The sequence below is a fragment of the Balaenoptera acutorostrata genome, chromosome 1 (assembly GCF_949987535.1).
Source record: "Balaenoptera acutorostrata chromosome 1, mBalAcu1.1, whole genome shotgun sequence".
In the NCBI taxonomy this organism is placed as follows: domain Eukaryota; kingdom Metazoa; phylum Chordata; class Mammalia; order Artiodactyla; family Balaenopteridae; genus Balaenoptera; species Balaenoptera acutorostrata.
Genome location: NC_080064.1, coordinates 58,425,658 through 58,440,883, shown reverse-complemented (window position 1 = coordinate 58,440,883; position 15,226 = coordinate 58,425,658). Strand labels below are relative to the sequence as shown.

The following is a 15,226-nucleotide window of genomic DNA, read 5'->3' as shown; positions in this document are numbered from 1 at the left end:
AGAAGTATGGAAATACTGAGTGTTTACCATATGCTCACTTTTCAGGTGTGGCTCTCTCAGCTTGTGCCTACATTTGCAATACTGCCTGGGAAACTTGACGACTCAAAAAATGACAAGAGGGATTTCCCTAGTGGTCCAGTGGTTAAGACTCCACACTTCCACTTCAGGGGGCGCAGGTTCGATCCCTGATCGGGGAACTAAGATCCCACATGCCTCGCTGTGCGCCCAAAAAAAAAGGAAAAAAAAAAAAAGAAAATGATAATTCTTTCCCATTAAAAAAAAAGGAAAGAATGGGGGCTCAGAAAGAATAAAAATACAGACATTTATGCACCTGAAGTTATACCCAAAGCTTTATCTTAAATACAAATATGTTCTTGCACTTCACCTGTAAATCATCTACCAAGAATACTACTTATAAAAGAAGAAATAAATATATGAAAAAATTATCCTCATTGCAAATTAAACCAATAATAGATGTCATTTAGATCTATCAAATTGACAAGGATTTTGAAAAATGTTAATCCACAGTATTGGGATGAACTCAGGGAAATCCTCTAACACACTGCTGGTGGGAATGCAAATTGATACAACCTTCATGGAGAGCACTTTACATATCACAATCTTTAAAAGTGGGAGTAATATCTTGCGACCCAGCAATTTTAAATCTAGGAATGCAACCTTATTGAAATGTTCATAGATATACAAAAATATTTGGCTAAAAAGGGTTTGCCTCTTAAAGTGTTGTTCCTAATAATGGAGGAATTAGAGACCACCTTAACACCCCAAAATACACTCCTAAAATGCATCCAAAAACAAAGTTGTAGAAGACAGTTTAAGTATATGGCCTTTGGAAGGCACTAGAAATATGTTTAATTAAGTAAGTAAGGTCTGGCCATATGATAAAGTGAAAAAAATAGTATAGTTTAGTGGTCTCATTTGAGAGACTAACAGAGAGATAGAGAGGGGGAGAGAGAAAAAGACTGAAACTTGAAAGACATATTCCAAATTATTAAAGAGGGATTCTGTTAGTAGTGAGATTATGGGATTATAGAAATGATGGGTATTTTTTGTTGGTCCAAAATTTTAAAAACTTTCTACATGAATGCAATTTGATTTTACAATTAAAAAACATATTTTCGGGCTTCCCTGGTGGCGCAGTGGTTGAGAATCTGCCTGCCAATGCAGGGGACATGGGTTCGAGCCCTGGTCTGGGAAGATCCCACATGCCGCGGAGCAACTAGATCCGTGAGCCACAACTACTGAGCCTGCGCATCTGGAGCCTGTGCTCCGCAACAAGAGAGGCCACGACAGTGAGAGGCCCGCGCACTGCGATGAAGAGTGGCCCCCACTCGCCGCAACTAGAGAAAGCCCTCGCACAGAAACGAAGACCCAACACAACCAAAAATAATAAATGAATAAATGATTTAAAAAAAAAAAACAAAAAACGTATGTTCGAGGAGATATGGGGATATATGTATATGTATAGCTGAGTTACTTTGTTATAAAACAAACACACCATTGTAAAGCAATTATACTCTGATAAAGATGTTAAAAAAAATAAAAATAAAACTGTAACTTGGCCTTCTCAAAAAAAAAACACAAAAAAACCAAAAAACCGTGTTTTCAAACAGTAAGAACACACTAAAATGATTTAGAATATTTTGGTGAGTTGTAGTATCAAGTTACAATGGGGAGAAACTGGACTCCAAGTAGGATAAAAGAAATCTTTAAGTTTTCTTTGAGCCTTGAAGGAGGTAGCTGTGGAAACATAAATTTAAATCATTTTGGATATTGATTGAGTTGGGGTCCCTCAGTGATCTGTGCTGAAGTTATTTTTTCCCTCTGGTTTCAGACAGAGTATCACTGATTTGGCCATCCTAAAAGACAACTGTCAGTCTTTTGGGCTATGTTATTCCACAGCATTCTCTTTGAAGTGTCTGGTAACTAAGTAACTTTGCAAAAGAGCAAATAGATTATATACACACATGCAAATATACGCACTATTTGTTAATGTGAAGCTATGTAAAGAAGGGAATATGAATATGGTTATAAGAATAAGACCAAATTGTTTTTAGATCTCATTGCCAGGTTATTCAGTGTCCATGGATAAAAACCTTCTGTACAGCCAGATAGCAGAAGACACTCTGCTCTCTCCTACTAATTGCACCTCTCCCCTACCACTGGGTCCCTCACTATTCACAGACCAGGTTTCTTGTTAATTCAGAGTTTAGCCAAGTATCGTTTTCTACTGAGAGCTTCTTGAAGGCACTCTGTGATCCCCTTTTCTCTGAATTTCTATCGTTTAACACATTTTTGGTGCATACCAACCACTTAGTAAAGTTTATTTCATGACTTGATTGGCTTGATTAATAAAATGACAATGAGAAGAATTTAAAATTAAAAGAAAGTCAATACTTCTGGCAAAGATCACTCCATAATTCCTTACCTAAGGAGCGCACAGACCAGCCTATTGTGTCACTAATAAGACTTAGTAGCAATGTTAAAGATGCATATTCAGTGCCTTCTACTGGATAACACAATGGCAGGTAGAGATCAAAGATGGTTAAAATTTAAGTCAAAGATATTTCAACTTTTAAATAAATGATTATGTGGAAATATGACTGTTTCATGAATAGTTTAATCTGGTGTTTTTAAATGAATAAAGACATCTTATAGTACTTTATCCCGTGATTGGTGTGACTCTGATAGAATACTTTTCATAATATGCATGCATTTAATCACAGATAAGAATCTAGGAAGTCTTTAAGATTATGGCTAAAAATGAAAACTGTGATAATAATAGTTTGTATTTCACAAATTACACATTAAGGTACAGAACCTTTTTAATATGTTTAGATATCTTTTTAGGAACAGCAACGACTCATTTATCTTCTCTTTGTCTTTTATGATTTGTCTCCAGTTTAAAAAAATACACAGTCATTTTGTTCAGAACAGTGGTGATAAGTTGACACAGTAAAGCTCACAGGATGAATATCCTGTAATCAAAGTGATCCAGTGAAAGCAATGTGATTTCTAGAATACCACAAAACCCCTCAAAAACCTTTGCTTGACCTACTTAAATAGGAAGTTCTGTTTGCTAAGAGTGCAGAGCCTGAGAACACAGGGGTTCTTGAATCCAGGGGTTTGAGTACACCCTTACATGGTAGTTACAATTTCATGCTCATAACCAGAGGTCTGTGTAAGAAGTTCCAACTCACAAAGTAAATAAGTGGAAAGGGTGATCTTTCTAAGCAGCCATCAGCAAAAAGTATAAGTGCTTCTAATATGCTGTCCTAGAAGGGGAGAAAAGGCCATTCCCTGGCCCTAAACATCACCTGGTGGTTGTGTTTGAGGGGAGAGGGCCTCAGGCAACACAGGGAGAGCGGTTGGCAATAACCTGTCACCCAAACTGCAACAGAGGGAAGGAGGCGTACTTCTTTTGCCTCCTTTCTTACTCTGGCTTTAATTAAAAACTAACCTTTCCACACAACTGTGAAAGTTACTCATTTGCCCTCTAAAGAAATATTCTCTCAACACCCCACCACACCCCCAAAGAATAAATAGGAAAGTATTTAAGCATGAAGGGTTATTTCTGTTTCCTGAGGATGTGGACAAGCTAAGAAGTCCTTAGATATCAGATAAGATGTCTACTTGTGGTTTCAATTCCTACAATTTAGGGCAAGTTTAGCATGTTAGTATTATCTTAAGGCATAAGTTTTTTCTTTGACTCCAAAACCTACTAATTTCCTTCCTTAGTTCACCTCTACCACTTCCCATGGCTCTTCTCTCTTGAAAATCATAGAGATAGGATCCCAGCAGGACGATAGCCTTACTTGAGAACAAGGAAGCCTCCTGCTTCTCAGACATCCCCTCAAGGGGCAGGTGGAGGTGGCCAGGTGGGCTTGCTCTGTCTAGCTGAGGACTGGAGATGAGGAAGAACTCAGATTTGATTCTCAAAAGTATGGAGAAAGGGAGCATGACAAAGACCCAAAGCCCTCTATCTTTCACTGAAAATGGGCCCAGATGCTGTAGGGAATGAACCTCTGGGTTAAAACTGTGCTGAACTTACTGATTTTTCCTTCATAATAGTAGAACCAAGAATTAAATATATAATTATACAAGCCAGCCCATATTACTATAGTAACTTAAACACCTTCAGAATACCATGAACACAAATTGAACTTACCAAATATTTAAAAAATTAACTTAATTAATTTTTTTCTTAATAATTATAATAACAAACACAATTATTCACAATTGGGGCAGTGACATTAGGAGCAGGGAATTGTATCAGAATCTCCCCATGTTTTATCAAAAGGATGCATTTAAAAGGGTTTAGGCACATTAATGTTGTAGTTTAAAGTGTATAATATGCTTTCAAATAAATTATTTAAATTTGATGCTTACCATAGCCAATATAATTAGCCTCATTTTACAGACATGAAATTGAGGCTCAGACTAGTTAAGCAACTTGCCCGAGGTCACACAGCTGGTAAGAAGTATAGCAGGGACACAAAGCTAATGTTGCAAATGTGTTTTTCCTTCCTAAATCTTAGCCTCAAAATTTTTCAATGGAATCTGCTTCAAGGTTGATATTATTGAATAGTTTGGAAAACAATGTTAAGTAAAAAACAGATGAAAAGAGCAACAGTGAAAATCTGAGGATGCTGCCCTTCATATATGCTGTGCTTGGCCAGACTAGTGTTGAAAAATTATTTTTTGAATGCATTGGCATACAAACATTTAAAGTTTGTAGAGTTCACATTGAAAATTTACACTTCTGTCTTCTTTTGAAGTGTCCAAAGATCTAGGGATACTGGGCCCTCATAGATGCTGAAGCTGGGCAGTGGCTGAGCCCAGTAGACCATCTCTGTGCTTTCCTCTCTGCACGGATCCCACCAGCCTCCTTAACTCACACATTTCACCAACCTGGCCCCTGGAGACATTTGAATTTGCAACTCCTACATTAAACTAATAGAAGAAGTGAACTATATTAATTTGCCTCTATTTTTAGACAAGATTGGTAATTACCAGTTAATTGTTAGACTAACTTTCATTTGGATTTTGAATGCACCTCAACACTTACATCCAGAAGAAATGTCTTTTCCACATATCAGTGTCTCTTGAAAATATCCGGGACATTCAGCAGTACAGTACATAAAGGCTTGTGGCTCCAGAAAGTTGTTATACCAAAGGCGAGCCGTTGTTTTATTAATTCTTGTGATTTGAAATCTTTCTTTGATGCCATTTTTATAAAAATAAAGTTTCCTTGGTTGGCAGTTCTTAATTGCTGCTTGGCAATATATAGAGATATTCATACCCATCTTAAAAATTGTGGCTGGTTCTACCCAGATGTGTCCAGAGCAGTTTATATTTGTAATTCCTGGAAAACAAATAGATAAAATTTAAAATTCCATGTAAAGCATTAAAACCAGAGATTCAGAAGAATGTGCTATTGCATTTAAAAATTTTTTTCGATTAATTGAATAATTTCCATTGGAAAAGAGTTTTAGGACTCAGAGTATCATTTGTTTAGTTTATCAAAGTGTGTTTTTACCATGTTCTATTGATGTTCGGCAGCATGACACAAGACTAGAGTCAGCTTTCAGCCTTTAAGTTTCTCTAGCTGTCTAAAGAGCAAATATGATTAGCTCTCCTATTTTAAAGGTGAGGACTGAGACATTGTGAGCCTACCTGATTTTTCAAAGGTAACATTAGGAATAAGAATTGGCACTGCAGAATCCAAGCCCCATTCACCAGCTACTCAGTCAATCTTTCATTCTTTGATAAAGGTTACTTTTAACAGAAAACTATGAGTTTAATGAGTAAAATCATACTCTTACTAATTGCGAAAATTTATTGCTTGACAACCACTTAAAATTCATCATTTTTAAGTTGAAAAGCAAGTTTCAAAACAACATATTTAATGGAGGCTCAATGTTAAAAATAACTCGATGAATGAATTAAAGAGAACTACACGAAGATATTAACAATGATAATCTCTGTGTTTTAGAGTAATTTTTTATTTTTAATTGTATATTTTGTGTTTTAAAAATTACATAATAACATATTATTTTTATAACCAAAAGACAATAATTTAAAGTCATTTTCATAAACTTGAATGACAATGCAATGCAATATCAATTAAATTAAATTCACATCAAGGAAAATTTATTGTAGGCTTTTTCTGGAAATACCTGTATCAGAGTATCTTAAAACCTTATCAAAATAGTGATAATTAAAGGTCAGTATTTGATTTTTAAAAGTTCTTATCTTTGGGGGCTTCCCTGGTGGCGCAGTGGTTAAAAATCCGCCTGCCAACGCAGGGGACATGGGTTCGAGGCATGGTCCGGGAAGATCCCACATGCCACGGACCAACTAAGCCCGTGCGCCACAACTACTGAGCCTGTGCTCTAGAGCCCGAGAGCCACAACTACTGAAGCCCGCACACCTAGAGCCCGTGCTCCGCAACAAGAGAAGCCACCGCAGTGAGAAGCCCGTGCACCGCAATGAAGAGTAGCCCCCGCTCGCCGCAACTAGAGAAAGCCCACATGCAGCGATGAAGACCCAACGCAGCCAAAAATAAATAAATAAATAAAATAAATTTATTAAAAAAAAAAAAGTTCTTATCTTTGGAATTCAAAGCTTAAAGAATTAACTTTTTTATAATATAAACGTAATTGAATATGGCCATTTATGTAATGAACATTTACATATAAGTTATAAATATTTAAATGTTGAAGTAATGATAAAAATAATTCCATCATTATCAATAGGGAATTGAAGGCAAAGATATGAAAAGAAGTTTTAAGAAAGCATCTGACTGCTTTAAATAAGTTCAACAATTCAAGTTCAGACAAACTGCATCTTGAGCACCTTAAAAAATATGTGAATACTTTCATGAAACCATTACAAGTAGTGTTTGAGGATACACAGAAAATATCAAAAATGTCAGAAGACTTCAGATTTGGACAAATATTCTCCTGGTTTTCAAAAGTGGAATGAAGAAGAACCCCAGAAACACTGGACCACTGAGCTTCACAACATTCAAGAATGAATAAGTAAGTTGATAATTTTTCAGTACATAGAAAAAAATCAGTAATTGGCAGGAATCAACATGGATTATATAAGAATAAGTCATATGAAAAATTGTCAATTTCTCTTTTTAATATGTTAAAATAAGTCATATAAAACATTAATTTCTTTTTTTTAGATTGGTCAGAGGAATGCTAAACATAGTATATTTTTTATTCAACAAAGCTGTTAAAAAGGGGTAAAATATTGTTCTAGTAGAAAACGTGGAAAAGATAGTCTGGATGATATTAAAAATATTCATAGCAGATTGAACAATAATATATAAAATAATTTTTAATGGACAGCTGGTAGGTCTCTATTGCCACATGACACGGGCTTGTCTTATTTCTCTATGCTTTATATTAATCACTTGGATATATAAACAGAAGTCCTACTTATCATTTGCATATTTCCAGAAGCTGGGAAAAGTAGCTGGTGTCTTATTTTTACTAAATCTTCTTGGATAGCTGTTGATCTGATTCTGGAAGTGTCCAATATCCTGCTGGAAGGATTCTAGTTCTCGAGGTGGGACTACTTCTATATCTCTAATATAATGTGTCCCAACCTACAGAAGACAGTTTTGCTTTTGTCAGTATTCTGAGTAACTTGCATGATTTGCAAAGCTTCCTTCAAGGTCTAGAACCCTGCCTTCGTGTTGCTTATCTCCTAGTAAATGAATCCCTGTCACCTGCCCAGGATGCTATGCAGAAACTCTCAAATGCTGATGGCTGCCCTGCCTGAACTTCTGATGATCTCCCTCCTGGACTCCTAAAATCTGTGTATGCCTTTGTCATAATGCCAGATGTTTATGTGAATTACAAAATAGGAATAATAATAGCACATAATACTACTGCACAAAGGAATACAAGGCTTAGCACAGCACCTGACACATGGTAACCGTCAATAAATGGTTTGTGGAATTGAATTAAGTTGAAATGTTTGATGAGTTATCGTATAAGTTAAATTTGTTCAAAGATAGAATATGCCAACTCAAAATAATAAGCTCTTTCGTGGAAATGTTGGTATAAGAATTAGACGTCTGTCTGTTAGGATGCTTGATAAATGAATACTGCATTAGGAGGCAGGTTGGACTTTATTTCATTCCACATGATTTTATGTGCATATAATTTTTTTGAATATAATAAGTTTTTATTCTTCAGAGATCCTAGCATAATGCCATGAACATCATAAACACTCAATATTTTATCTGAATAAAAAATAGCAATAGGTACTCAAAATACTGTACCTCCATGACACCAATTGAAGAAGATGTAAAGAGCTATTGCCACGTCCCATTGAATTGTGACCTGATTCATGCCTGAAAGCAGGAAAAAGCTCTTTGTCGCCCTCTAGAAAAAATATGAAAAATGTTTAAATTGTAATATTTTAATAAAATAACAATAAAATACTAAAAGGCTAACACTTTTTCTAACAGTTGTTTTTGATGAGAATCTTTAATTAGGAAGAAAAAAAGGAAGGAAAGAAGGAAGGAAGGGGGAGGTGAAGGAAACAGGGCAAAGACGAGTTACTGGAGTGTGAGGAGGTATAATACAGGTGGAGGAGTAAAGCAAAAGTATGGAATTTTATACCCTCCAAAAATCACTATGAATTACCTTAGTAGGACATTTTGACCCTTGATAAAATATAATTCCTCCTAATCTTGTCTCTCTCATCAGAAATCTCTTTCTGCTCTAACTCCTGGTGCTCAGTTCTTTTCCTGACCAGGATTACATGCCTATCAAGCTCCAGAAACATTAGTCTTTGATAAGTAAAACTCAGGAAAAGCCAAAACTGTCAGAACTTCCAGAAAAAAAAGCATTCAAAATGAAGAAAGAGAAAGTGAGACAAAGGCTTATGTGCTATCACCAGTTAAATCTACAGAAAGCCCTTTTATCTGTAGAGAGTTCAAAAGAAATACCTTATAGAAATTCCAAACAATATTGCCATTAGTGTACAACTGGAGTTACATTATTCAGTTAATCAGTTACCTACATTATTGAATAAATTATTCAATAATAAACATTATTCAGTTATTTTTATCTCTTTACTAAAATCTGAGCCTTTCATATAAAACAACAAAACTCATGACTGATCAAATAGCACAAGATATCTGATAACACTTTTAAAAACTGGGGTCCCCGTGACTTCTGAATATAAGGATCCGTTTCATAATTTGTTAACAATAATAGGTCTTCACTTTATAAATAATAGGCAAAACAAGCCCTAAAATATTCCTAGTTAGGAGTTAACTACTCACTTAATAGAATATATGCAATAATATTATTCAAAGTGATGTGGTAGACAATATTACAGATTCAACTTCCATCAGTAACCACTGTATGAAATACCACAAGAACTTATAAGAGAAGACAACTTGGCCCGTGTATTTCCAAAAGAAAATATAGCTGTTTTTGAGTATTTAGATGATCGTTGTCTCTTTACCTTTCAACCTGTTTGAAGCACATAGTTCCACTTCAGAGCCAGGCTGTCTCCTGTGTCACATCTTCTTTCCTCACTGCCTGCCTGTCAACGATCACTTCAGGTTTTCAGTGATGAGGCAAATGGAAATGTCAGCAAAGCGCCGACCTACATTTCAGATTCTCAAAGAGGAACTCAAACCGTCCAATTCAAAATGACTGGCTCTTATGTCACTATTTGGGAAAACCCAGATAACTGAAAGTGAACTGCTTTGTCAGTGCTTTTTTTCCCTCATCTTAATTTAAAATAATCTGTCTCATCCAAGAAGTAGAACACATATAATATGCTTTATCTATCAAAATCTTTGACACCAAAGATATGATGCTTAGTTTTCATTTGCAACCAACATTGATATCCATTATAAACCCATTTCTTAAGAAAAGAAAGTTTAAATGCTACTGTTGACCATTCATTTATTTAGCAAGCATTTTTGAGCATCTAATATGTGCCAGTATTGTTCGGGGTATTAAAGATATAATGGTGATTAATCACAGAACATCTGCTTTATTGTATTGTTTACATGATAAAATTACAGATTAGTGGCTTTGAACTATTGTTCATGGTTAAGCAGGATCTTATGACCAAATAAAAAATTATCAAATTATTTGGTTGGTTTATAGGAAACATCACCAGGAGACTTCTGCGACACACCTTTTCTTGCCTCCTTATTTGTTCTACATGAATATCTTTTCACTCTATGTACTCGTTTATATTGTAAATGACAATTAATTTATTCATTTCCTCCACAGTGAATTTCTTGAAGTTAGAAACTCCATACTGTCTTTTTAATTTTTATATCTTTAGTACCTAGAACATTAGAATACTCTGGGGGAATATTTAAAACATTCCTATGCTCAAATTTATTGTACCCAATGAAATCAGAATTTCTGTGAGTGGATGTTTGTACATCGATATTTTTAAAAAGCCTCTCCTGGTACTTATAAGGAACAGCCAGGGCTGAGGACCACTGGAATACAGGAATAAGAGTGTCTTTGACTATCAACTGGGTTTTAATCACCAGTAACAATTTTCTAAACTGTGAAGGAGAGGGTATGGGAGAACATTTCACATACCAAGAACAGAAGGTGCAAGTAAATTGTTTGGGACTGGCAGGTTGTTTCTCCAGGTTGAAGGGAAAAGGATTTGAGCTGGAAAATTAGGTCAGTGGCAGAATGTCATGGGCTTTGTATTTCTGTGTATTCCTGTCCGTCCTCCCATTCACCGAGGTGCACATCGCCACCTGGCCGTTGCTTGTCAGGCTACACAGCTGAAAAAAAACCAAAACAACAACAAAAAAACCCAACTTCCTTTATCAGAAAGTGTCAGAGATAGCAAAGATTGTTAGGCAGAGAAATACATAATCAAGCTGGATTTTTAGAAAGATAATTCTAATTCCTGTGTGGAGAATTGAATGAGGGCGAGAGTCCAGTTAGGAGGCTATGGAAAACCAAAGTCTGATGAAGACCTAAGGCAAAGCAAAGGCAGTGAGAACTGAGAGGAGGAAACACACCTGAGAGCTCTGTGGAGGCCGATTCAACAGCTGTGCAGTGAACAACCGGTGTGTGGGGCTAAGAATTTGGGAGCTTAAGGATTGACTCTGTGGCTACTTTTGCTGACTCAGCAGATAACAGCATTAACTGAGCACACAAAAGGAGGAGTGGGGGTGGGGAAGTAATGAATTTGGTTCTGATCATGGTGATTTGGAGGAGCTTACAGCATGTTCAGAGAAGACCGTCTGGTAGGATGTTGGAGACATGGGTAAACTTGAGAGAGAAGTTTGAGCTGAAGATCTAAATGTAGAAGATTTCAGCATGTCCATAGTATTAAAAGTAAGATTAGAATAAGAGAACTCAAAGAGAACATCCAGGGAGCTAAGGGAAGGGAGTAGGTGGCCAGAACCAAAAATCTTGACCAAAGGACAGAAGAAGAGCTATGAGAAGAAGTGTGTGACTAGTGTCAAATTGTCACAGATTAAATATGATAGGAACTAACAGGTAGTGTTGCATTTGACAAAAGTCTGTCTTCCCTGAGAATAGTTTCAGAAAAGAAATGGAGGCAGAAGGGAGATTGAAATGAATTAGAATAGAAAATAAAGGAGAGGACATCATCTAATCTTTCAGGAATTTAGACAGTGGAGATGAGATTGATGGACAGCTCAGTGCAAATCAGGATTCATTTATTTGTTTTAATGGGGGCTGGTGGTACTTCTTAACCATCTTTTCAAAGATATTTGCCATGCATATCTCTTTTTTGGTGAACAGTCTGTTCAAATCTTTTGTCCATTTTTATTGGTTTATTATGTTTCTTATTACTGAGTTTTGAGAGTTCTGTATGTGGTTTGGAAACTAGTTCTTTATCAGACATACGTTTCACAAATATTTTGTCCTAGTCTGTACCTTATCTTTTCATTTTCTTACCAACATCTTTTGAAAGAAGTTTTTAATTTTGATTAAGTCCAATTCATTAATTATTTTAGTGATTCTTTCTTTTGTTTCTTTGTCCTGTGAGTCTCTGCTTACAATTTTATCGATGGATCAATACGTAATATTCCTTTATGTGTGTTTCTGTTTAAAGACAGTTTATATTGTTGACTCATTAACATTGAACTTAGGGCCAACAGCCCTATAATTCATATCTGAACAAAGCTTACGTAACACGGGTGTTCTTTGTAGTGTACATTGCAGACTTCTTACACTTAAGAGCACTAGACAATACTACAGGACTATACTTGGGGGCCATGTTAAACCGCAAAATCACCAAAAAAAAAAAAGCACAGAATGTGAAAAATGTAGCACTAAATAGACTTGAGAAAGAACACTTGATTACAGTATCATGCCGAAACAAGTTTCTCAGCTGGGAACTTGCACATTGTGTGACTCAAATCTTTCGCCACTCTGTAAATCTCAGCAAATGACTGACAAAGTGCGGCAAATGTTGACTTTGGGGTTACAAATAAATTTTAGTTAGTAAAAAAATTCACAAATACAGAATTGGAATGATGAGGATCAACTATATAAAATCTTGTATGTAAATGGTTTGACTTCACTTGCTAATCAGAAAGCGTCAAAACCCATTGTCTTGGCTTTCTTTCCACAGACAGGGTTGCCATCTGGGTACCCTGGGACAGTCCAATTTAAACTTGTCCCAAGGTAATTACACATAACACTCCATTTTACTTTCAAAATTATTCCATTTTGCAAGATATCTTGTCACCATCTTACAGGCCTGCAAGTAATAAACCTTGTTTATTTTCTAAAAGTCACACAATTTCAAGTTTTTCTCTAGCATTTGGTAAAAGTTTGGAATGGTTGTTGGCTGAGGGGATGAAAAGGGTGATTGAGTGTAAAATGCATGATCTTGAAAATATATCATATTAAATTAGTAAGTATATTTTGAGTTAACACATCACAGGGTAAATACATTTACTGCAACATTTAGCTTTTTTCCAACTTAAAAAAAAAATCCACTTTAGGGAACTTCAGAACAGAAGAAAACAGCTAGAACTGTAGTCCTTATGCAATTGTGCTTTTCTATAAATTTACCTGCCTATTGTGGATTGAAAATATCTCCAGTTTCCCTGTCCGGTGGCAACATTGTCATAAACCAACTGACTACTAGAAGGAACTCCTTGAAGTGGATTGGTTAGGATCTTCCAGTTTAAGAAGTATAGCTGGACCAAGACCTGGAATGTTAAACTGTTGCCCAGCAACATTGGTCTAGCACTGGGGAGGAGACCCAGAGGGATCTATCTTGCCTCAGAACTCAGATGCCCTATGTGGGTGGGAATGAGAAGAACAAGGAGTGGACTGTTGATCCCTGAAATGGGAATTTAGTGACTCCCTGACTCTGAATTGAGGTGGAAAACCTACCACCTCTATATAGGGAGATGATATGGCAGCCCCAGCATTTTTAAATAGGCCTGGCTTAGGGCAGATAATCTGGTTAGAGAGGAGGACTAGGGAACTCTTGAATTTGTGCTTGCATAGCAGGTACACTATTTCTACTTTGATTACTGCGTTTCTTTGAAGTGGCTTTAGTAGGGGAGAATGTCTGAATATTATCATGTGTAAAGCTCCTAAGCCATCCCTTTGAAGGTACCACTAAATATGCAAATCCCATTAAGTAGACCTGATTTGGGAGGCTTAAAGTTTTGTGCCATAGTAATCTAGCAATTCTGTATGGAAAAAGGAAATCAATATTATGGAAGGGTGGGGAGACTGATGGGTGTTTGGATGAATTGTGTTTTGAAGGAGAGAAGGTGACAACAGCTACCCATAGAGGCCAGAGGAAGTCCCCTAATATATGGATATGCTCAGGGCAGACATTTGTACATATCTGCACAATTCTTGGTAGCTAGGATACAGTGGTACAGCCCAGTCTCTCTCTACACCGTGTAAAACAGGTGTCCCCATTTGAGAGGGCTTGCTGTACTACAATGACTAAAGTGTGCCTGGATCCCTCCTCACTCCCTGCCAGGGGCAAGACATGTATCCACTCTCCTCCTTGGGCAGTCACAAATCGAACCAAGATGACAGAAGAGGGCCTTTAGAAACTGCAGCACAAAGATAAGACAGAGGGCTTCTTTTTCCTTAGGCAAATAACAGCAGTTATGCTTTGAAACAATTCCCCAATTCATAGTGGAATAATAGTCTAATTGTTTAATAGACGTTTGGCTAGGAAAGTGGCTTCCTCCTCCCAATTTCTTCTTTAAACATTCAAAAGAGAGGCAACTGCATGGGTGGGCCTCCCAAAATTTAGGATGAGAGAAGAAAAGCCCACTCTGACTGTGGATGGACTCGTGCAGGGGCAGTGAGCCACTCCTCAGGTCTATTTAAGGTGGTTTCTGTATATACTGCAATAAGGGGCTTGAGCCTGGAGTAAAGAACCATTTTGCACTCTTCAATATACTGACGTTTGCATGTGCAATTGAAGACTTATTTGGATAATTGACTGTGTCACCCTGCCCTTCTGTTGTTACAGGCCAAATAAAGGGGCCTTAAGTGCCTTCTGTGCACCAGCATAGACTGGCTAAGTGTTGTGACTACAGAAGAGGATGTTAGTGGCTTTCAAGGACCCTGAAGTAGGAAAGAAGATTGTATTTAAAAATTACAATAAAAAAATAAAATACTAATAGAAAGATATGAAAACAGTTAGGGGATCAGAGAGGAATATACAGGAGCCTCAGGTTCACACTTTTGCAAGCTTCAGCCCTGAATGTCAACTCCTGTAGGGCAAAGTTTACCTGATCTGGGTCAGTGACTCAGGCTTGGTTTCTTACCTGTTCCCTCCAGTTTGATCTCACTCTTGTGACTCTGAACTAGATTTTATGGTATCAAATAACTCTGGTTTCTCTTCAGATCGTGTAAATCTTTTGCCTTTTTATGGTACCAGCATTCCTCTTTCAACTGCCTGTACTTCTACCCCATCATCCTCCAATGGGTGTGTACCACACCATATCACTTTGCTTCACCAACAGTGCCCAGCTCACTGTCTGGGCCTGCCCTACTTTTCAAAACTCACAACTGAGTAATTAAGAAAAGTACAATTTCAGTTCCACAGTCTTAAGAATGTAACAGACAGTATTATTCATTTCAGAAAACTTTTTGTCAAAAATGTTGAACTTATTTTTGTAACTTCATGGCCTTGAGGTTATAATTTTCTTGACGATACTTTT

The 15,226-nt window shown here is 36.7% G+C and overlaps 1 protein-coding gene across 1 annotated transcript in view; it reads right to left on the bottom strand.

The window, feature by feature from the left end:
- The window catches only part of IL23R (interleukin 23 receptor), a 54,225-nt gene extending 44,650 nt beyond the window's left edge, over positions 1-9,575 (bottom strand). The window contains exons 1-3 of the mRNA XM_007164296.2: positions 9,517-9,575; positions 8,321-8,423; positions 5,087-5,383 (exon numbers count right to left, since the gene is read on the bottom strand). Coding sequence (XP_007164358.2) covers positions 5,087-5,383; positions 8,321-8,390 — 367 coding nt within the window. The 5' untranslated portion in view covers positions 8,391-8,423; positions 9,517-9,575. The remainder of the gene's footprint in view (positions 1-5,086; positions 5,384-8,320; positions 8,424-9,516) is intronic.
- Between the last annotated feature and the right edge of the window lie 5,651 nt (positions 9,576-15,226).